At 43.7% G+C, this 23,590-nt stretch overlaps 1 protein-coding gene across 1 annotated transcript; it reads right to left on the bottom strand.

Annotated features, from left to right (window-relative positions):
- Positions 1 to 70: 70 nt before the first annotated feature.
- On the bottom strand, positions 71 to 21,476 carry LOC125925144 (dimethylaniline monooxygenase [N-oxide-forming] 4-like). The gene is given in 10 exon segments (XM_049633929.1): positions 71 to 2,117; positions 2,120 to 2,505; positions 4,408 to 4,477; positions 6,631 to 6,983; positions 8,318 to 8,517; positions 9,983 to 10,125; positions 14,467 to 14,629; positions 15,731 to 15,919; positions 18,882 to 19,019; positions 21,061 to 21,476. Coding segments are annotated over 9 exon segments (1,692 nt in total). The 5' UTR covers positions 19,014 to 19,019; positions 21,061 to 21,476; the 3' UTR covers positions 71 to 2,061.
- Between the last annotated feature and the right edge of the window lie 2,114 nt (positions 21,477 to 23,590).

The raw sequence follows: 23,590 nt of genomic DNA, 5'->3' as shown, positions 1-23,590 counted from the left end.
TTCTTGTTCGTTTGCATGGCTGAGGGGACCTGAGGATGTTTATCATGTTGGCAGGAGAAAGAATCTGGGTAGGAGAACACAGACAAGAAACGTCAGCTGGTGAGGCAACTGGTAAGCCATCAAATATTTATTTAGCAATATTTTGGATCAGGCAGTGTTTTAGCTGAATAAGACGCAACTCCCCTCAGTAACTTCTCATTTGTTAGGAGACAGACACAAAAAGAATGTTACAGTTGATCCTTAAACAACGCAGCACTGCCCAGTAAAACATCTGTATAACTTCTCATTCCCCCCAAAATCTAACTCTACTAGTACGCTAATCACCTACTGTTGACCGGAAGCCATCCTGATAACATAAAGTCAATCAACATATATTTTGTGTGTTATTTGTATGATAGACTGTATTCCTATAAAGTAATAGAGAAAAGAAAATGTTATGAGGAAAATCGTAAGGAAGAGAAAACATACTTATAGGACTGTACTGTATTTATTGAAAACGATTTGCATATAAGTAGACCCATGCAGTTCAAACCTGCATTGTTCAAGGGTCCACTGTACATGACAGTAAGAAAAGGGCAACGACAAAGCAGTACATGAAGGGCAGTCGTTACAAATTGGAGGTAACTCTGCTTTAAGGATCCAGGGAAGGCTTCACAGAGGGAGATAATCGATCTCTCTCTCGAAAGAGAGTTGGGTGGATTCGAGTTCCCAGTGGAGGCAATGCCTTGTGCCAAAGAGAGGAGGTATGGCGCAGCTGACAGTTCGGTAGTGTTGGATGGTAGGTCCAGAGTGGAGTGGGGGAAGCTGTAGGACAGGACTCTGGCGACCTGGGCAAATGCGGTCAGATCACGAAGGGTCTCCTCTTCCAGGTTCAGTAATTTGGACGATTATCTCTAATCAGAGGAGGAATTTTGAAGGATAGTAAACAGTCTGCACTGGATCCTTTCTGTCTGCCCTTCCGTATATGCTCTCCATTGTCTTTGCTCTGACTGCACTTTAGGAGGCCGACTTCCGTGGGTGACATCAGTCGGTATGTTAGTTTCCTAGGATTGCCACCACAAAATACCACAAACCAGGTGGCTTGTTCATTCACCGTTCTGGAGGCTGGAAGTCTGGAACCCAGGTGTTAGCAGGATTGATTTCCTCGGGAGGTTCTGGGGGAGAGTCTGTTCATGCTTCTCTCCTAGCTTCCGGCGTTTGGGCCATCCTCAGCTTGTGGATGCATCACTCCGACCTCTGCTCGTCTTCACACAACATTTTCTCCCGTGTCTCTGTTGGTGTGTCTTATCGTCATTGATAAGGACACCAATCATATTGCATTTAGCTCACCCTACTTCAGTATGATCTCATCTTAAATTGATTACATTCACAAAGATCCTATTTTCAAACAAGGTATAGGTACCAGGGGTTAGGACTTGCATATAACTTTTTGAGGGGCACGATTCAATCCACAATAGTTGGTAACCTTGCCCTTTGAGTTTTGGCTGGGTTAGGCCATTGGGGAGCATGGGCAGGGGGTCAGAGGGAGGGAAGAAAATAAACTTAGGGAACTTATTCCCAAGCTTTGCACTTTTGGGGTCACCATGGACTGCCTTCATCTGTCAGCTGAAGGCCGTAACTCTTGAGGTGTAGCCCTCTCCACAAAAAAGTCTCTCTGTCTCATTTATAATTGTTTTCTCCCCTTGCCTCATTAGGCCTCAGAATGGTAAAAATATCTCATTGTTACTAGTCTGGGAGTATTTCATTATCCCTATGATTTCCTTACAGTCTGCCCAAACCCAAATCTCTATATTAAAATTTCCACCAAATTAACTAATTTGAGTGTCATCTTATTCCAATCAGCATTTTTATGGAAACAATGACAATATTTTTATTTTACATAATTGCTTAGGTAGCAGAGTAGAGTATGGATTGGAAAGGGAGGCAAGAAAGGAGGCACTGAGACTAGAGAGGAAGGCAGTAAGTATAATAATTCAGGTAAGAGATGACTGGACTTGAACTTGAAAGATAGTGGTTATGATGGAGAGGAGAGGAGGGATACACAAATATTTGGAGACAGAATTAATATGGCTCGGGACAACCCTTGTAACCAATCAGATTCATCCTCACCAAATACTGGTAAGAGGAAATTCTTGCACCAACTTCAGAAAAAGTGAAGATTTACAGATCAGCAGAAGAGAGGCAAGTAGGATAGGTACCCCCCAAACTTTTAAATAATGTGACATGGAGCCAGGCTTGGTGGAATCAGGGACGATTCGAGTTTTTAAGGGTTTCAGTGTCCTGTCCCATTGGGTCAGGATGGCATTTCTGGCTCCATCCCATTTCCCAGGTCCCTTTAGGCGGTACTGGTAAGGAGTACACGGTCCAAAGAAAACTTCCCAAGCGAGTCTGGGATCCTTGAGGAACAGAAATGGGACACTGGGCTTGGTGCCTATGCATGCGGCAATGTCATCCATGTAGGTGATGTACTCAAGTTTGTCTTTACTGATGTCTTTCATCACACCCCTGCAGGGGAGAAAGATGGATCATTTTTCAGTTTCAAGTTATAAGTCACCCTTCCTCCCGCCATTTTGTTTCTTTTTATCACAGTCAAGCCATGTTTGGGAATGTTTTTCTATGTTGCAAAGCAAAAAAAAAAATAAGAATTTATCTACAGAAGGTATTTGGGAAGGTAATTTTGTTAAAGGAGATGGTAAAAGGAGGCAATTGGAAGAGCAGTTCTAGATAATGTTTTAGGTTCTTGAATTTGATATAAGCGTAAAATCTCATCCAGTCTCAATACAGCATTTATTGAACGAATGAACATGATCAGAAAGCATCACATATATGGCCACCTAAATTATTGTTATTGACATTAATTGTGAGTTGAGAGAGCCATACATGGGGCCCTGAACATGACACAGATGTGGGTATCATGTATATGAAAGCTTTATTCCTACCTATTTCTGTGGTTAGTAAACTTTCATGATGTCCTAATGACATTCATTCATTCATTCCTTCAATAAATATCACATGAGGCATCATGCTAGCTGCCAGGAATCTAACAATGAATAAAACAAAGTCTGTGTTGTCAAGAACCTTACCTTCTAGTGAGGAAACTAACAGGCTATAAAAACCCTCAGCCAAGCAGATATATAATAAATCAGGTGGTAATAGGTATTATGAAGAGATATAAAGGAGGGGGGGAATGCAATGAAGGGATTGAGTAGGCCGCCATATTTATACAGTGTTGTCAGAGAAGGCTTCTCTTAGGAGGCGGTATTTGACAGAGTGAGCCTGTAGGTATGGGGGGAGGGGAGGGGAGAACATTCCAGGCAGAGGTTAGAGTAAGTGCAAAGGTTCTGAGGGGGCTAGGTTTGGGGTGTTTGAGGACCAGGGAGAAGGCTGCCTCGGACTGGAGCAGTATGGGTGAGGTGGGAGGACAGTAGGCAGTGAGGGCACAGAGACAGCTGGTTGCTCTGGAGCACTGGGGAGCCCCAGGGAAGTTTCTGGGAGTGAAATGGGAAGCAATTAGAGGGTTTTGACCAGAAGGACAATGTGGTGCTCCTCACTTCTGCCACAGTGTCAAGACTTGACATTCTCTGTATAAGAGCAGAGAGGAGGCTGGGAGACCAGATAAGTGGTGACAGCCAGTGTCCTAGTGAGAGGTGACAGTGGCCTGGTCTGGGGTGGCTGTGGGGGTAGCTAGAAGGGTCTGGATTTCTACCTTCTGTTCGAAGGTAGGAGCTGACAGTATTTGCTGATGTGCGCTATGGAGAGAAAAAGAGGAGAAAAGGATCGCTCAGGGGTTCTGGCTGATCACCCAGAGTGAGTAGCCAGTGACTGAGAAGGGGAAGAAAAGTCTCAGAGCAGCCCGGGTGCAGGATGAGTGGGCAGGTGTTAGAGGGCTAGAGTTCATTCTTAGCTGTATTAAATTTGAGATATCTAAGTGGTATCCAAGTGGAGATATCTAGAGGGACTTGGATTAGGAGTTGGAATTCGAGGGAGAGACTTGGCAGTCATGACTATGTGATGGAATTGAGAGCCACAGGCCTGGGTGAGGCTGCCTAGGAGTGGGTGTTCGTAGAAGTGAGAAAGGATCTGAGGATTAAGGTTGGGGTTCACCAATATTTAGGAGCGAGGAAGAGGTGACCAGGAATTGCAGAGAAAGAGCAGCCTAAGAGACACAAGAACAAAGACACAAGGGGGTTCTGGGGGCCAAGTGAGCTCAAGGTTGCCACCTGTTGGGGCCCTGGCTCTGTATTCTGCTGAGAGGAGCTGGTACCCCCACCTAACACATCCGAGACCACACATCTAGTTGGCGGAACAGTTGGGATTAAAAGCATATTCTTCTGGCTCCGATGCAGGTTTGTGGGTACGGAAATACATTGGTAGGTTTTCCCGAAGAAGCTGCATGTCGTGTCATACCTTTCTATGAGCTGCTCCTTTTTCGTAGCCTCAGCCATCAATTTTGGAGACGGAGGTATCTTACAGAGTCCTGTGAGAAACATTGGAAAGAACATTAACGTCACATGTGCCTTTTCCTTTGCGTTCTCTTCTCCCTCGTTTCTGGCCCCCCACTGCTCTATCCTTAGGACGTGTAATAGTCAAAGCTTAGACTGGAACTAGAGGTAATTTCTGGAAGCATAATGCCCCTCCAAACCCACTTAACCAGGGTTCGTGGCATTCTACTGCCAGAATTATGAGGATGGACGCCCCCGTCACCCAGCCCTCAGCCTGCGCTGACCCATCGGCCATCGGTACCTGCTCCAGCTCATTTACCTGCTTGCACATTACATATATTCATATATACTGTTTGTATTGTATTGTTTGTATACCCCTGTTTGTATGTGTGCGTTAAAGCTATTCGTGGGTTAAGTGTAACTACTTAAAATGACCTTGTTTTTATAGCCCTGCTTTGACACGTCTTCACTCCTGTTGTACCGGAAGCCTCGCGCGTGGAAGCGCCTGGTGGTCCCTCAGCCTCACAGAGAGACTAGGCTCTGACCTCTTGAGTGGTTGTGGGCATGTGTTCCTTCTCGGTCTCTCTCCTAGACGGTCTCAGCTCTTGGACTCTGCTCATCCGACCGGAGCCAAGTGCTGGCCCCAGGGTGGGGGGGTTAGTATCTGCTTGAGATAGGTCTGACTTAGCCCCGTCGTGTGCTTGCCACTAGAGTCACTTTACCCTGTAAAAAGCGGGCAAGACTTTACCTAGTGGTTCTCAGATTGCGTCTGGAGGCTCTCTGGAGAAGCATGCAATCCCTCCTGTGGCGTCATCTAATTGAGTTTTGTTTTGTCAGCTCTATCATTCTGGTGAGCATTTTTGAGCTCATTACAAAACATTAAAAAAACCTTAAAACACCACGTACTTAAGAGTCTTCTGAGGTTTTAATATAACCAGATAATGTTGTGAAAGCACTTTAACTGGGCTTAAAGAAAGAAATATTTGTGATCATTTAATGAAAATGTGCAGAATCTGAGGTCTATTACATTTGTAGAGGGTGAATGAAGTCGACACAACTTAGTACTGTGTTATATACTGTTGATAAATTACTGGTGATTGTTTTTATTCATTAATGACACAATTCTGCTAAAGAACACCTGGTTGGCTCAATTGTGATTGCTGTTTATAGTTAAAAAATCAGGGGCGCCTGGGTGGCTCAGTCAGTTAAGCGTCCGACTTTGGCTCAGGTCATGATCTCGCACTTTGTGAGTTTGAGCCATGTGTCCAGCTCTGTGCTGACAGCTCAGAGCCTGGAGCCTGCTTCGGATTCTGTGTCTCCTTCTCTCTCTGCCCCTCCCCTGCTCACGCTCTGTCTCTCCCCCTCTCAAAATAAAATAAAATAAACATTAAAAAAATAAAAAAATCATACAAATGCAATTCTTTAAAATGCTTACTAATCTAAAACCTGCCCTACTTTGGAGAGGTATGATAGTAACAGCAAGAGTAAGAATGCCAGTTATCAATTAGTAGAGTTCACTGTGTGCCAGGTACCATGATAAGTGGTCGGCAGACATTATCCATCTCACAAAACTGTTGTGAAAGATGTTTTATTATCCCCATTTTACAGACGAAGGGGCTGAGATTCAGACAGGTCCTCACAAAGATAGTGAGTTTTAGAGTCGGGATCAGACCCTGGTAACCCCGACTCCATCATCTGTGCTCTTACTGTGAAAACTGACAGCAGTTAGTGTCTAGTGTCTAAAATATTTTTTTATAGGCATTCCTCAAAGGTTACCATCTCCTCAGAACTCAACTTTATTCACAGTCTGCATTATTCCAGCAACTTCCTTTGGAAGGGATATAGAGTTCTACTTCTAGAAATAAATAGAAAGATTTAGAAGTAAATAAGCTAGAGTAGAACAGAATAAGGATCCCAAAGCTTCCAACAATTTCAGTTAATCTGAGAACATGATTATATGTTGCTGTGCAAGTTAATCCCATCCACACAACCAAAACCTTTTTTCCACCGTCACATTAGTGACATAAGCACACCCATGACAATATTACTCATATATGAAATTAAATATTTCCTAAACTTGAAATATCTTATGGTACGTTAGCTCACATCTGTTCCATTTTGGCTGAATCACAAGACACTAACTGGAAACTCAGTTGATCACGTAGGGCTTTAAATAGAGTCAAGGTACCTTTGAATACTCTTGTGGCCCAACGTGCCTGGAGCTCTGTGCCTGATAAGATGGATCCTTTAAGGCTGATGAGGCCAATGATAGCTAACGTTGCCCTCTCCAGGTTTGAAGGAAAGACCTGCTTATACAGGAATATCTTCTTTGTACAAAGGCTTTTGAGAGGCTCTTCAAGGAAGGGAAAAGAAAATGTGTATCCTGTCGTAAAGATCACAACGTCGAGGTTTTCCTCCACTGTTCCGTCTTCAAAGACAGCAGAGGTTTCCGTGAACTCCTTCACGCTGGTTTTCATAGTGACCGTCCCACAGAGGATACAGATTGGCAGTTCATCATTCACAATGAATTTTGGTTTTCTCCTTTGACACAGAAGAGAAAATTATTCATTGTAGTTGTATCTGTGAGACGCTTGAGCAAATTATGTATTTGGTCAGCTCAGGGGAATTATCTGCCAAGCCAAGGGAGTGAATTGACCAATGTCTAGTTCAAAGTTGTCTACCCAACTTACTGTTTCAATAACATCTTTTGTTTTTCTGCTTCCAGTAGAAGGCATGTGGAAAATGGCTAAACCTATTCTTTCCTGCCTGGGGTTTAAAATTCTCTGTCTCTTGAAATTCATTTCTGGAGCAATGCTTTTCTTGAAGAATTAGGACCGAGTATACAGCAATCCATTTAAGAATCAGGTCTCACATCACCCAGGCCTCAAAGGATTGACGTTAGACAAAGAGGAAATTAGCAAGAAACTTTTTGGATAAAAATAAAAAAATCTGAACCAAGTTATGCAGAAAAATATTTTTTATTACAAACATCATTCTATCTAATCATGGCAGATATAATGTCTTTATAAAATTGACATATCAAATCATCCACTGCTGTTAATTTTCTTTGTAAGTTGAGAGCTGTCTTAAGAAAAAAAAAATATTTGGGTCAAGCATAAAATAGAAGTCACATTTAATGACCTTACATTCATTTCAAAAGTTTTCTTTTCCTTGCCATGTGCAGCTTCATACAGATGTATGTTATATTAAAATGTTTAATTTTAGGAACTCCTATTGGAAATTCATCCTCTAATCATTCAGCCAGAGAATCATTGGCAAGAGCTGGCCATCTGTACTCAAGATGCTGCAAATATTCCATTTGTAGATGGTGCCCATTTCAAGACTCCTCAAAGCCAATTTTAACGTCCTGACTTTCAAGCTAACATCCTGACTTTTCAAGAAATGAAAAGTTTTTATCTTTCATTATATTCTAGCCTCATGAATTACTACTTTTGTTACCAGACAGAGAATATTCCTATTTGGGGTACCTGATGGACACTGTCTTAAGGAACTAAGCCCAGAGCAGAATAAATAAAGGCAGCATAATAATTACTGAAGATTTGAGTTCTGAATAAAGTAGAATTAAAAATTATTGATTGTTCTTTAAAAATATGTTTATTTAGAAAGAGAGAGAGAGAGAGAGCACGTGCATGCACCTGAGTGAGTGGGGGAGGGGCATAGAGAGAGAGGGAGAGACAGAATCCCAAGCAGGCTCCATGCTGTCAGTGGAGAGCCTGACTGGGGGCTTGATCTCGTGACCTTGAGATCATGACCTAAGCTAAAATCAAGAGTTGGACACTTAATGGACTGAGCCACCCAGGTGCCCTCAAATTATCGGTTCAATAATTTTCCCATTAAATAAAAAATTTAAGTACCCCTTTGTAATACTTAATCCATAATTCTCATGGTTAAATCTTTTATTCATTTGCCTCTCTTGAATCCAGTTTAGTACACATGAGGGCAGAACTTGCGCCATAAAATTAAGGTATCTTCTTGTAATCACCATATTATAGGGGTAACCCCCATTTGAACAGCGGTGGATAACCCAGGCACCAGTTCTAGTACTGAGAAGTACCTAAAAAGTAAGGAAGGATACATATACGTACATCATTTTGTAGCATGTTTGCTTGATGTGCTTCAAATGTTCTTATAACATCTGTCCTTTTTAAAGAAGTTTTTATCTTAATCCCAGTTAATTAACATCCAGAGTTATATTAGTTTCAGGTGTACAATATAGTAATTCAACCCCTGCACACATCACCCGGTGCTCATCGCGCCAAGTGCACTTTTAGTCCCCATCACCTATTTCGCCCATCCCCCCACCTCCCTCCCTTCTGGTGCTCTCAGCTTGTTCTCTGTGGGTAAGAGTGTGTTTCTCGGTTTGCCTCTTTCTCCCTTTGCTCATTTGTTTCCTAAAGTCCACACGTGAGTGAAATCTTAGGGTATTTGTCTTTCTCTGACTTATTTCACTTAACGTTATACTCTCTGGCTCCATCCATGTTGTTGCAAATGGCAAGATTTCCTTCATAGCTTCTGTTTTTAACTGGTGAGTTTGTACATAGAACTACAAATGACTGTTTCTGTTGTTTTCGTTTTTATAAGTCACTTTTTCCTGATCTATATATCTGTTAAGTATTTTTATCATGTTCACTATAAAAATTATAGTGCTAGTAGGTATGTGCACTGTTGACCTGGCGACCTTTTACATACAAATAATACAGAATGTAAAGTGGAGTTTTGGGAAAGCAATTTTAACTGAGTTCAATAAAAATCTTAAAAATCTCTTTCCCGGGGCGTCTGGGTGGCTCAGTCGGTTGAGCGTCCGACTTCAGCTCAGGTCACGATCTCGCGGTCCGTGAGTTCGAGCCCCGCGTCGGGCTCTGGGCTGACGGCTCGGAGCCTGGAGCCTGCTTCCGGTTCTGTGTCTCCCTCTCTCTCTGCCCCTCCCCCGTTCATGCTCTGTCTCTCTGTCTCAAAAATAAATAAACATTAAAAAAAAAATTAAAAAAAATCTCTTTCCCAAATCTAATAATGTCCTATAATATATGTTAAAGTGGAGCAGATTTCTAACTTGCAAATCTATGCTTGGACTTTCTAAAGTCATTCTGCACACTTCGTGGGCAAAGTGAAGGCTGTTTTTATCTGAAAACAAATTCTAAATGTGACTTCGAATAGAAAATTTGGACATGTTCAGAAAATAACTTCCATTTTCTATTTTTATATGGGGGTTTCGCCAGAATTATGAAGAGAGAGTGTAAAAACAGATCAGTGGTCTGGGTGGAGTAATTTATTCATTTGGTCTTGTTCCTGAAACAGTGCCTCTGAAAAAATGCCTCGTGGTCTGGCATCCACACAGTGTCCTTGACCCCTCTTGGAGATGTTTCAATTCTGTTATGTGTGGATTTTTTTTTTTTTTTTTAAACACTCACGTTGGGTCCACGTGACTTAGCAATCGGCCAATGTGCTTTATGGTCTTGTATCCCTCTCTCCAGCCACCAGAAATGATGATGGGGTGGGGGTGTGGATTCACCCTTGTGTACCTGAGCTGCCGTTCGACTGAGTTCCACTGCCACGTCCCCTCCAGTGTTCCCAAGACCGATCACTAACACGCGTTTGCCTTGAAAGCCTTCTGGGCTCTTATACTCCTGACTGTGCAGGATCTGGCCTTTAAATTTATGAATACCTGAGGGGAGGGAGGGATCAGAAAATCAGAAGCATCTAAAGTTTTATAACTCCCTAGTATGCAGGCATAGGGTCTGTAGGAAAAGGAAAGTTCCAGAAATATGTCAGCCTTTTGCTCCTGCTGCTAATTGCAGGACATAGAAGCCACGTATCATTTTCTTCTCCCATTGGATTCTCTGAGCCTGGATATAGCTTTAGTACAACCTGCAGGAGATTTAAAAATACGGGAAAATTTAAATTCCACATGAGTGCTCCCTTTTAAAGCAATTACTTGGGGAAATCAAGGTCACTGCAGACCATAAGAAACATCTCATGCACGACCCTGAACATCCTGAGCAAGAAGTAGATCACTGATGCATGTTATTTTACCCAACAGATATATTCTATAAGAAAATGGTTTGTGTATAGAACATATTTACAAGTGAATTTTAATTCAATTATAATTTTCCACAAAAGAAATTTTGTGGCAAGTTCTCTTATACATAATGATTTTTGTGGCTTAGGCTTGCTACTTTATGCCTATTTTACTTTATTCTTTATTATAGGCTTAATGCTTTATTATACCATATGCTTATTTATACTCTATTCTTGCAGTATTTACATTTGTGTTACTGACTGTTTTTTCAAGTTCCGAACACCGTTGATACAAGTATCACTCTTATGGTATTTGTATACATGAGAAGGACTCATGTATCCAAATATTTCTTCTCTTGATTTATTTTTGGTAATTATCTCCTTGGCACGTATAAAAGCCATAAGCCATGGATTCATAAAAATGAAGACTGGTCGCAACAGCGGAAGTAGAGGTATTTCCAGCGGTGGCTGCAGAAATGGACATTGTGAGGTGGCAGAGGAAACAAGAGTGATGGGGACAGTGACCATCAGTGAGATGAAACTCTGATGAAGAATCTGGAAGGAAACCCTGCAGTTTAGAGAGTTTAAAAGCTTCTCACCCCAATACTTCAAGTACATTTGAAATTTTAATATAAAAAAATGAAACTGTCTCCTAGAATATATCAATCTTCTTCTTCTTTTTTTTTTTTAATTTTTTTAACGTTTATTTATTTTTGAGACAGAGAGAGACAGAGCATGAACGGGGGAGGGGCAGAGAGAGAGGGAGACACAGAATGGGAAGCAGGCTCCAGGCTCCGAGCCATCAGCCCGGAGCCTGACGCGGGGCTCGAACTCACGGACCGTGAGATCGTGACCTGAGCTGAAGTCGGATGCTTGACCGACTGAGTCACCCAGGCGCCCCAACTCCGGTTCAATCTTCTACCACAGTGATTGACTGATTCATTTACTCAGTAACATTTATTTATTTATTTATTAAAAACAACTTTTTTTTTTAATGTTTATTTTTGAGAGAGAGAGACAGAGACAGAGCGTGAGTGGGGGAGGAACAGAGAGAGGGGAGACACAGAATCCAAAGCAGGCTCCAGATTCCGAGCCATCAGCCCAGAGGCGGATGCAGGGCTCTCCAACTCACGAACTGTGAGATCGTGACCTGAGCTGAAATCAAGAATTAACAGACTGAGCCACCCAGGAGCCCCATGATGCGAATTTTTGTTTCAGCAGGCTTCGTGCCCAGGGTGGAGTCCAACGCGGGGCTTGAACTCATGACCCTGATATCAAGACCTGAGCTGAGATCAATAGATACTTAACCGACTGAGCCACCCAGGTGCCCCTGATGCCAACTGAAAGGAACTTTGCATGAGACAGGCATCTATCTGCCCAGGCAATGAGACCCTAAAGACAGTCTGTGTGGAGATGACTGGGGGAGGAGCTAGGGTTCAAGGAGCTGTGCGTGGTCAGCGAGAGGGTGCGGCCCATGCTAAGGGGCTGCACTGAGAGATCCCCCTTCATGGAATGTCCCTCTGAAGCAGAACCAAGAAAGCACCCTGCAAAGTGTCAGTCTTAGGCACGTCTGCGGCCAGAGAAAACTAGCGCCTGCTTGGTGCCAGTCAAGAAAGACCCTCCCTGCCCCCTGTGACTCTAATTCCGGAAGGGTCTAGGGTTAGAGACTGTAGCTGGTGGGTGACGGGTTTGGCAAGAGGAGGCACTGGGAGAGGAAGGGGGAAAGCCATGGGTGCCTCCCGTTCCCACTGAGCGTCCAGCCCAAAGCAGGCTCCGGCCAGGGGAGGGGAAGCCCCACCGTTACATGTGGTTGCAAGTTTTGACTATTCCAGGAGGCAAGATGTTTTCATTAGGAAAATGAGAATTTTCTTGGGTGATTTTAAAGCGATGAGAGGGCTTGCCATGATCTGACAGAAAAGCGGTGGGAATGGCCCGAGATTGCGCGGCGGGGGAGAGGAAGGGCAAGCCCCACAGAGCAGGCCTGCTCTGAGAGACAAAGAGACACAGAGAGAGAGAGAGACAGAAACAGAGATAGAGCGTGAGCGGGGGAGGGGCAGAGAGAGAGGGAGACACAGAATCAGAAGCAGGCTCCAGGCTCTGAGCTGTCAGCACAGAGCCCGACGCGGGGCTTGAACCCACGAACCTGAGCTGGTCAGATGCTTACCTGGCTAAGCCATCCGGGTGCCCTGAACTCATTTAATTCTTAAACCACTCTCTAAATGGAATCACTGGGTTAAGTTTGCCCAGTGCTGGCACGTGGTCCGGGCTACCAGACTTTAGACCTTTGCTCCTAGGGGCACCCGGGTGGCTCAGTCAATTAAATGTCTGACTCTTGATCTCTGCTCAGGTTTTGATCTCAGGGTTATGAGTTAAAGCCCCATGTTGGGCTGGGCATGAAGAACTTTGTTCATAACTATTATGTTAAATGCCACTTATCACCAAGGGCCAATGTCCCGGGGGAACTGTAGCAGACCAGGACTCTTTGGAAACCTGAAAGCATGCCTACTCACCAAGATACCCCATGCTAGGAACACAGAGGACATTGGCATATTTGGCCTGGTGTCCTCCTGTGACAAATCCTTCTGAAGTCTGGTCTTAAACTAAGACCTCCTCAGGAGGAGTCTCTGACATCTGTATATGTGGATTTCTTCCTTCTCTATAATCTGGGTTTTGTGGCAAAAGAGAAGGGCACACGGCTATTTCTACTGCAGTCAGCCGCACCCCCCGCCCCAGAGATCATTAAAGTATGCAGAAATGTTTGCTCTTGTATTGATCCCAAACTCTCCTGTCATTCTCCTTTGTGTTTGCCCAGTCTCTTTCCTTCGGACCAGCTCTCCCAGATTACATACATTATACTGCCGCAAGGATCCTCGCCTCTCAGCTCTTGGTTGATCTTTTGCAACAGCATCTTTTAGTCAGAGTCTAAGTACAACTGAGGGCGAGCCAACCCAAACCTGACAAGATACTGTATTCCAAAACATAGTATCACATCTTGTGAAACATCTCCCCATAGAAACATTGCTATAACAGGCAGTTCTGTATTTCTTTACTGCTGTGCCATTGTGGATTGAGCCCCCAGGCTAGCTGCAAGCTGGACCATCATTTACAATATTGCTTCTTTGCAATAGTATGCATTGAGGTCTCCCGCTGGGTCTCTAAGACATTTTTTTGAATACGATATTTTGTTAATTTGATTATGAGATTACGTTTATAAGGTTTACATTTCATTTTCTTCATTGGCCCAGGTTTGCAAGCTTTATTCTTCATAGTCTTCCTTGAAAGCTTTCTTTCTTTCTTTCTTTCTTTCTTTCTTTCTTTCTTTCTTTCTCAAATATATATATTTAAAGTTTATTTATTTATTTTTAAAGAGAGAGCATGGGAGGGGCAGAGAGAGGACAGGGGGGAGAGAAGCCCAAGCAGGCCTCACACTGTCAGTGCAGAGCCTGATGCGGGGGTTGAACTCACAAACCGTGAGATCATGACCTGAGCCAAAGTTGGACGCTTAACCAGTTGAGCCACCCAGGTGCCCCAACTGCTATGTTTCTTAAAAACAAATCTGTCAAGTTTCTTTATGCTCTCACTTTGTTTGTTTGTTTGTTTATTAATTAAGTTATTGATTTGCAGTTTACTCCTGACTCAAATGACCTGTAATTCAATGACAGAATTCAAAAGCTTGGCTTTTTTTTTTTTTTTTTTTTTTTTTTTTTTTTTATGACACATCTGATAGGGTTATGTGATCACTGAACTTGAATCAGATCCGGCACGATAAAGCTTAAATAATAACAACAGCATTTATATTAATAAGTAAGTAATAAGGCCTGACACCTCCATAGCTTCCTACCTTTCCAAGTTATTTTGTACACACTTTTTCTGAGGTTGAGCATCAAGTCACTTATAATCATCATGAATTATTTCCAATGGCAAATAAACAACTTTCTTCTAGAATAACCCAGCAGAGTAGGCACGATCTCGGGTAGAAGTGACTCACCAGGAAAGGACTCCAGAGGCAAGTGAGGATTCAGGAAATGTCCAGTACAAACCATGACAGCATCAAAGACACCTCGGTCCCGCTTTCCCTCTGTCTCTGTGACAACATCCCACTGACCAGTTTCAGAGAAGTCTGGACGCTTCGTGACATTGCATACTGTGGTCTGAAAGTAAAAGACACGCACTCACTTAAAAAAAAATGTTTTTTTTTAATGTTTATTTATTTTTGAGAGAGAGGCAGAGACAGAGAGAGACAGAGCACGAGTGGGGGAGAGACAGAGAGAGAGGGAGACACAGACTCCGAAGCAGGCTCCAGGCTCCGAGCCGTCAGCACAGAGCCCGACGCGGGGCTCGAACTCATACACGTGAGATCATGACCTGAGCCAAAGTTGGACGCCTAACTGGCTGAGCCACCCAGGCACCCCCAAACACTCACTTTCTATCAATCACCTTTGGACTTCATGTAATGACTGGTATGGTAACCATGTTTGTTACTTCCAGCGGGCTGAGTGAGTCTCAGGACAGGAGGTCTGTCAATATTGGTTTATCTCCCCCCTAAAGAAATGAAGCAACTTGGGGCACCTGGGTGGCTCAGTTGATTGAGTGTCTTACTCTTGGTTTCGGTTCCTGTCATGATCTCATGGTTTGTGAGATCAAGCCCGGTCTCGGGCTCTGTGCTGACAGTGTGGAGACTGTTCTCTCCTCATTTGTGCTCTCACACGCGCTCTCTCTAAATAAATAAATGTTAAAAAAAAAAAAAAAAAGAAAAGAAGTAACTTGTACAAAGTCTCAAAAGTAGTCATAGAGAGCATGACCCAAAACATCTGAATGACTTCACTGGAAGGAAGAAATATTCAGTTTTTACTCCCGGTGAGAAGGAGGTGAGTTACAACACTGAATGACTTGGGAAAACACAGGAAGATGAATTTTGGCTCATTATAATTTCTGTGGTCCAGATTCCTAGTCACTTCTTCCCAGTGGGTTTCATGGGCAAAATTTATTTTTCCTTTCCTCTCAAAAAGAAAAACATTCTAAATTTCATCCTGAATAAGAATTTGGATTCAGGAGAGGAACCAGGATATTCAGTATTTTAATGCCTTATTTGAGTAAAACATGAGAAGCAGGAGAAGTGAGGAGTCTTTATTATCTGCCTTGTTCATATAGAGATAAAATCAGGAATGAATTTACTTAAATATCCCATTTCCATTAGATTGCCGAATGAGCAGCCCCCATTCATTAACCTTCCGTGACCCAAGGTGTCTTACCCTAAACCGAATGTATTTCAGAAGGTCAAAGTGCTCAACAAATTCTTGGAGATAGTCCCAAAATTTTCCTTGGTTCATGTAGTTTGGATAATCTTCTTGGAAGGGGAAGTCGCTGTAACATGACATCTCTTTGCAGACGTTTGTCACTAATGACCTGTAGACCCTGGTCATCCCATCTTTAGAAGTTTCCTGTGGTGAGAGCACAGTTAGCTTGATGGGGTGGGGGAGCCAGGAGGAAGAGAAAAGAGATTGTTAGCAGTCAGTGTTCCACTCACCATTCCAAAGAATTCCATGGAAATGCAGCACTGGGTCTCTATGCTATAGTTATCAGAAATCGTTGTTGGGATTGGACTTATTAAACATAGTATCTTTATCAAACTACAAAGAAGTTAACAAAATTTAACAGGGTTCTCCAAGACTAACAATGCCATTAAGCGATTCCATGAACATGGGGCCTATGGTCTCTCCCTTGCTTATTTTCTTCCCCTTCTTTGCCATCCTCACTCCCTCAACTCATGCCCTAGACCTCTTTCTCTTGACTTTACTCAGAGAACTCCTCACTGATTTTTGTATTTATTGTCTATGTATATTTTCAATCACTCTCTCTTTATTGGCTCCTTCCCATCAGCACTTAAAATACTGAAGACTCTAATTTTTAAAAACAGAACAACACTCCCTTTCAACCTATATCTATTCCCTTTCCAGCCTTGTCTCTCTGTGTCCTATATCAATCTTCATGAAAAAAATCATCACATACTGGGCAGCCTCTGTTTTCTCATCGACTCTTCAACTCACTGTTGTCTTGTCGCAACCTCACACACTCAAAAAACGTACCAACAAAACAAAAACATGCATATTAAAAGCACAGATGGGGGCACCTGAGTGGCATAGTTGGTTGAGCATCTGACTCTTGGTTTCACCTCAGGTCATAATGCCAGGGTCACGGGATGGATCCTCACATCGGCCTCCGTGCCGGGCATGGAGCCTGCTTAGGATTCTCTCTCTCTCCCTCTCTCCCTCTCTCTTCCCCTGCCCCTTCCCCAGCTTGCATGCTCTATCAATCTCTCTCTCTCTCTCTCTAAAAAATAAGGCCTCAATGAACTTCTGATGGCTGAAGCTAATCTCTATTTCTCTTTTAAGTATCTTTCTTAGCTGTCAATATCCATAAGACACCGTCTCTAAGGTAGCTGTTCCGGCCGCATAGCACCCTGCACTCCCAACACAGCCCTGATCACACTGCACTGTAACAATGTGTTTTACTGTTTTTGTTCCCTACTAGACTGTAAGGAGGGCAGGGTCCTTGTCTATTTTGTCCCCATCCTGGTAGAGGGACATTATAAGCACAGGTACTCAGGTACTTGGTGAATGGGTGAACATTAACACTATCACTGCATTTTTGAAAACGAAATAGTATATATATGACTGAAAGAAATTACATTGAAATTTATCATTATTATTATTATTTTAATTTGAGTATAGTTCACACACAGTGTTACATTAGTTTCAGATGTACAACATACATAGAAATTTTAATAGTGCAGGTATATAATTCTCATGGGTATTGATATTATATTTAATTTGTACTTTTCTTTTTAACTCAGTATTATTTTCTAAAATTTATCTATATTACTTTATTTTTTTGAGAGAGAGAGAGAAAGAGAGAGCATGTGTGTGCACGCATGCACACACAAACGGGGTGGGCCAGAGGGAGAAAGAATCTCAAGCAGGCTCCACACTCAGCACGGAGCCCAATGCGGGGCTCGATCTCATGACTGAGATCACGACCTGAGCGGAAATCAAGAGTCGGACGCTTAACTGACTGAGCCACCCAGGCTCCCCTATCTATCTTACTTTAGGGGAAGAAAACCAAACAAACTGTGGGGTCAAATAGCAGAAGGGACACAAACCAGGCCCAGTGTTTTCTGTCCACATTGACATTTGGCTCCATTTGGTTCCATCAGGCTCACGGTACAACAAAAGAAACTTTTCTCCCCTAGTACACTATTAATCACAGGGCTGTGACCATTTCTGCTTACATACATTTGCTCATTCTGTTTTCTTCACCATCTGTCGATGAATGGCAAATGCCACCTCCTCCATGAAGGCTTCCCTCATTCATACCAGTTTGAAGTACTCTCCTCCATGCTGAGCTCCCACTGAATGTTGCTCTTCTCTTCCCCCCAAGGCCTCCTATCTTCTGACATTTTATACCTCACTGCTGGGACAGATCCCTAGGTCCCTGCCGAAGACCCTGTGATGCCCAGGACCAGCCAGAGGCAGGTGGTATTGAGCCACTTCCAGCCCCTACTTCTGTTGCTCAAGTCACCTAACAGCTGGCCTAACCCTAAGCATAAGCCCCCAGGATGCACACCCCTCTCCCTGGAAGGACCGATCAGCATCTCGACCTTTTTTATTCTGATACTGCTGTGAAAGCTACCCACCCCCAACTCTACAGGGTCCGGATTCTTGCCTCACTCTTGCCAGTTCTCTTCCCAAAGACCCGAACAATGCCTGGGGGCTGGGGCTTCGCTCCCTGAGGCCAACCTCCGTCCTTCGAAAAGTGTCAGTGCTCCATATTCACCAATGCCATTCAGTTTAACCTATGTGACACTTTGTTCCTTTGCCTCAGAATGTCCCTGGTCCAGAAACCACTGTAACTTCCAACACTATGTTTGTGTAGCGGACCTAACTCTTCCTTCTTCCCTCCTCCAACTGTCCCTGCCCTGCCCTGCTAAGTCTCCGGGTTCATCACCTGTCAGACTGCATCCTGCACAGTATCGGCACCTTACGCGCACAATCCCGTGTTGTTGTAGTGAGCTGCTTTCTTTTTTTGTTTTAACGTTCATTTATTTATTTTGAAAGAGAAAGAGAGAGAGAGAGAGAGAGAGAGAGAATCCCAAGCAGGCTCTGTGCTAAATGTCAACAAGAGCCTGACACGGGGCTCGATCTCACAAACTGTGAGATCATGACCTGAGCCAAAATCAAGAGTCAGCCAGCTTAACTGATCGAGCCACCCAGGCTGCCCACCCCCACCCAGTGAGCTGCTTTCTTATGTGGTCCCCAAGATAGGCTGAAGTCACCATGCCTGAGCAGGGACAAAGCCGACAGCCGGATTATGATTGATAGAGGTGGGAGGGTACGAGCTACGCACAGTAAACTTCCATAGTCCCCCGATGTCATTACTTCTCTCAAAGCAGGTGGGCTCCAGATCCTCATCCAAGCAGCACTTGATGGAGGACAGGCCGCTCACACCCGCCCCAATCACTGCGACTCGCCTGGCCATGGCACCCTGTTGGAAGAAGGGTGGCCTGAGCGTCCTCCTGTGACAAAACTGGAAGGAGCCTCCTGTCGTAGCATTCAACTTTCATGGTGGCATAAACACCCTCTTGTCATCTTTGAGCTGGGGCAGACTCACATTGTGGTTAAACATGAGGGCTTTGAAATGGGACTGTTCTGGTTTAACTCTTCGTGTCACTTACTAGCAGTGTGACCTTGGGCTAGCTTTTTTTTTTTTTTTTTTTTTTGTCTCCGGGCCTCGGTGTTCTCTTTAGTACAGTGGGGACGGAAATAATAATAATAGCTCTTAAATATTTGTTATGGAATTAAATGATTGATATGTCAGAAGGATTGTAGAAGTCTGTTTCCTACATAGTAAGTGCTCACTTAAATTTAGTTCTTATTATTAACTAGTATAGTCAGGACCTTGATGCCCTTGGGACTTTACATCCCCTCAGTATGAAAAGGACCCTCTGCTTCCACTTTGTCTCTGTGGACCCGAGGAATTGTGGCTAGCAAAAAAGATTAGTTTTTATTCATAGCCTCTAGAGTCCTGAAGAACAGCTGGTCATGGGTCATCCCCTACCATGCAATGGTGATATTACATGAATTGACTGGGAGGTTCTTAACCTCGCACAGAGGCAAGACTGGCTGACCATAATGCAGAACAAAGTCCCCAAGGAGAGCTACATGGGGCATTCTGGATGAGGTCTTCTGGACATGGGGATGTCCGTGGCAGTCAGTAGAGACTGGAGGAGGTAAGTGTCATAGGGATTGAGAAGCAGTTTTTCCTGGTACTACAATTTGGGCTTCTGTCAACACCAACGTAGCTTTTGCTTTGACAGATGGGCGAACCACTCAGTCGATTCCAGCAAATCAGACATGTCACGCTGAGGCCCTCGACACGTCAGGTGGATTCAGTAGCCAGTGCTGCCTTTCCCTCAGCGCCCCCCGACTAGTCCCACACACACACAGAGTAGTCGAGACGTCAAAGTATTTGTTTTATAAAAAATATATATGTGTAATTGATTTGGCTTTGCCTTTGAAGACATGGTATTTATTTGAGGGGAGATCTTGCTGTGTAACCCTTATGTGATTTTTGTAGTGTGATGCTGCTTATTCTAGTGCTATTTGCCTTGGGGAACCAAGAGAAAAAATATTTATTGAGACCTGAGCGCCAGTAAATGAGAAAACAAAGAGCGTCATCGTGTGACGTGATTTGTGGCCACACTGCTAGTAAGGGGCTGAGTCTGCAGTGACTCTAGATCTCTGACTCTGAGGTTGGATGTGCACATCTCCTTGGTCTGAGAGGCTAAGGTGTCCTGTGGTTCCCATTAGAAAGCCTCTTCCCTTACCTGTGCTCAGGTTTGCTGTCACATTTTTGTGATGGACTTGGGGGAATGTGTCGTATGCCTTTGCAGCTTGCCTTCTAGATCAAATCAGAGTCCCCGGGCACAGAGTCAAAGTGTATTTATCTCCTTTACAGGGGGCAGAGGAAGACTTCTGAGCCCTTCAGACCCTCGAACTCACCTGGTCCTGGAGCAGATCCAGGGACTTGCAAGGAGATACAGAGGGATTTCTTAGGGCTGTTGCCAAATCTTACTTGCCAACCTGCCCTTTGTAGGGTTGAGACCTCCATGTCTGGCTTTTATTATTTACGACAAAACTGACACTTCTTCCCCTTAGACTCTTGGTTGACTTGGGAGTCTCTATTGAATTGAAAGAGCTAGGTAGTCTGCAATCAGAATGGACTTAGAGGCAGCAGAACTAGTTTGAACTCTGTGTCTGCAACTGATTGGCCATGTGACTCCAAACAACCTACTTGAACACCTTAAGATTTATTGCTTATAAAATAAAAAAAAGAGCTATGTAGAATTGTTTGAGTTTTAAACAAAGCGACATTACTCACACAAAAGTGCCCAGCACCAAATATTTATCAGTGTTCATTTCCTACCTCCCTAATTATCTCCCTCACTTCCTCTCTTTTCCCTAGAAAAGACAGCTCACACAGACAAAAGCAATCAGCGAGTTTGGAAATAAGGAGGCATACATACCTGTAGTTTCCTTTGGGGTGAGGAGTAGGATTTTCAGATAGCTTTCAAACAGAAGTAAATGGCCTCTGCCAATGAGAACACTGGAATTTCTAGGCCACTAGGTAGAAGGCCGAAGTCGGTAGATCTCCACTGTGTTCTGTCTTTGCAATCAAAACACAAAAGAAATGGTTGCTGATTGAACTGGCAAAGTGCAAAACGTGCTCCAGTGAACAGGCGAGCAGCAAATGAATCCATTCTGTTGAATGGATGGAAGCACCCGGGTACCTCGAAGTGCAGTTAGAGAGCCAGGGGTGGGGACCCAAAGATGATGAAGGCCCAGTGACTAAATAATGGTAATAAGAAAAGACCCCGGAACAGGAGACGCTGCCACATGGAGAGATGTGGACACACATGACATCATGTGGCGCGTTCCTGGAACGGTTGTGTGCTCCAGGTACCAACGTTTGCAGGCCCTGTTGGGTTGTTTGGCTACACAACACAGCAACACAGAGCAACAATGTCTCTGTTGGTTAGAGACACAGAGTGGGCTGTGTTTTTCCAGGGCAAAACACCTTGTCCTTTATAGAGCCACTTAAGAAACTGTACAGGCAGCAAAAACAAATTAGGAATTTACACCTCTTGGAATTACACAACACTTGCAGATTATGAATTTCTGAGTGGGGGCAGCCATTTAAAAAATATGCTTCAAATAAAAAAGTTGAAATAAAAAAAAGGGGGGGGGGCGCTTGGGTGGCCCAGTTGGTTAGCGTCTGGCTCTTGATTTTGGCTCAGGTCATGACCCCAGGGTCGTGGGATCCAGCCTCACATTGGGCTCTTTGCTGGGCAAGGAGCCTGGTTAAGATCCTCTCTCTCTCCCTCTGCCCCCTCTCCTCCCGCATGCACACCCACATACTCTGTCTCGTTTTATCGCTCTCAAAATAAATACGTAAATGTAAAAAGTATGCTTCGAGTCAATGAGGGGAGTTGGTGAGTGAACTAGAAATAGGAAGATCTGGGTTCTGGTTCTGCCTCTGGCTCTGACCGGCCGCAGGAACTTAAAATTCTTTATTTCCCCGTGAGATTGTTCCTACATTTGTAAAACAGAGGGTTCTAGTAGTTTTCCCTTTGTCCTCTTCCAGCCCAAGAGAATTGTTTTTATGTCCGAATGCCAAGTAATTGGTACCAAAATAGGTGTGATTTGAAAGGGAGGAGAGATTCCGCAGGCATAAAGGGCAGGGGGAGTGGTGGGACATAAGGTGTGTGTATGCTCTCTCTGAACTATAAAGTGTGTTATGACTGTGAGGTCCTCTGTAGCTCAAAGTTTGCTTCTAATCGGAGTTCTTTGGTAAATGAGCCCTAATCTATTGAACTGGACTTTTGAACGACACGAAAACCCCATCCCAGACCTGCCAGACCAGAAAATGTAGGAATCATTTCTGAAATATGGAGAGACTTGGGTGATCTGCAAATCATGCGATCGATCATGATTCATTTGGGTTTGGAATTTGATCTGTTTATATTTCTTATTATCACTCACCAATGCTATAGTATTTCCTAACACCTGTGGAGTATTTTATGTTTCCCAACGCTTGGCACTCCTATGTCATCCGTAAAATGACATCAGAGGGGAGAACAGAATCACAGAAAGTCCTGGGATGCTGTTATTCTCACTGACAGCTTTCTTTCAGATGGTTGCTCCCGACAACGTAACTTTGTTTCCTTACAACAGCTCCTTTGCTTTCTGACTGTCTCCTTAATTCTGTTGCTTTCACCCTGATCAAGAGGCTCCTGAAGAAGACATTCATCCTTAAGGAAGGCACTCAGCAAGGGGAATATTCATCCTCTGCAAAAGAGGTTTCTGGAAACATTTCCCCATTTAAAAAAAAGAAAAGAAAAGAAAAAAAGACAATGACAATGAAGAATAGCCCAGCACACTTACCTTATTGGCACAGAGCAGATACTCTGACAACTTATTTCTCAAAGCAAATAGACAAGATAGTGCTTGCCTTAAAAAAAAAATTCGAATCTCAAACTCTTTGTTCTAAAAGAAAAACAACATCACAGGAATGCAGACTTTGATTAAGTTCTCTGTTTCCAGTCTTGCTGGTGACAGCAGAGAGTATCGTCCTGACTGAGGATGAAAAGTTGTGTGGGACAAGGGCTTGCTACTTCTGTGATATGAGGGGAGGGCTAAATGACGAGTTAGATTACTGGCTCTGGATTCGAAGAACATACACGACCTCTGCCCCCCTCCCTCCCAAACGTCACACTTCCGGCAAAGCCCGAAACTTAAAGCACGTGGTAAGCGGCTGCTTTTCTCACAGTAGCCTTTAGAGGGCGCCAGAGTCACCGCCAACATCACAGCCCTGCGTGAAACAGGCATTCCGCTTGCTAGATTCTTCTGTGTCATTTAGTCCCCGGAGCCATCCTAGGAGCCGTCCAAACGACAAAGTCATTTCGGTGACTATCACCTCGCCAAGTTCTTTCATGTCTACAGGTCTCTAACCCGAGAAATATGATTTTAAAATCCAGAACTTGTAAGGAATTTAAA

The sequence above is a fragment of the Panthera uncia genome, chromosome F1, assembly GCF_023721935.1.
Source record: "Panthera uncia isolate 11264 chromosome F1, Puncia_PCG_1.0, whole genome shotgun sequence".
In the NCBI taxonomy this organism is placed as follows: domain Eukaryota; kingdom Metazoa; phylum Chordata; class Mammalia; order Carnivora; family Felidae; genus Panthera; species Panthera uncia.
This window is presented reverse-complemented; position numbering and strand designations above follow the sequence as displayed.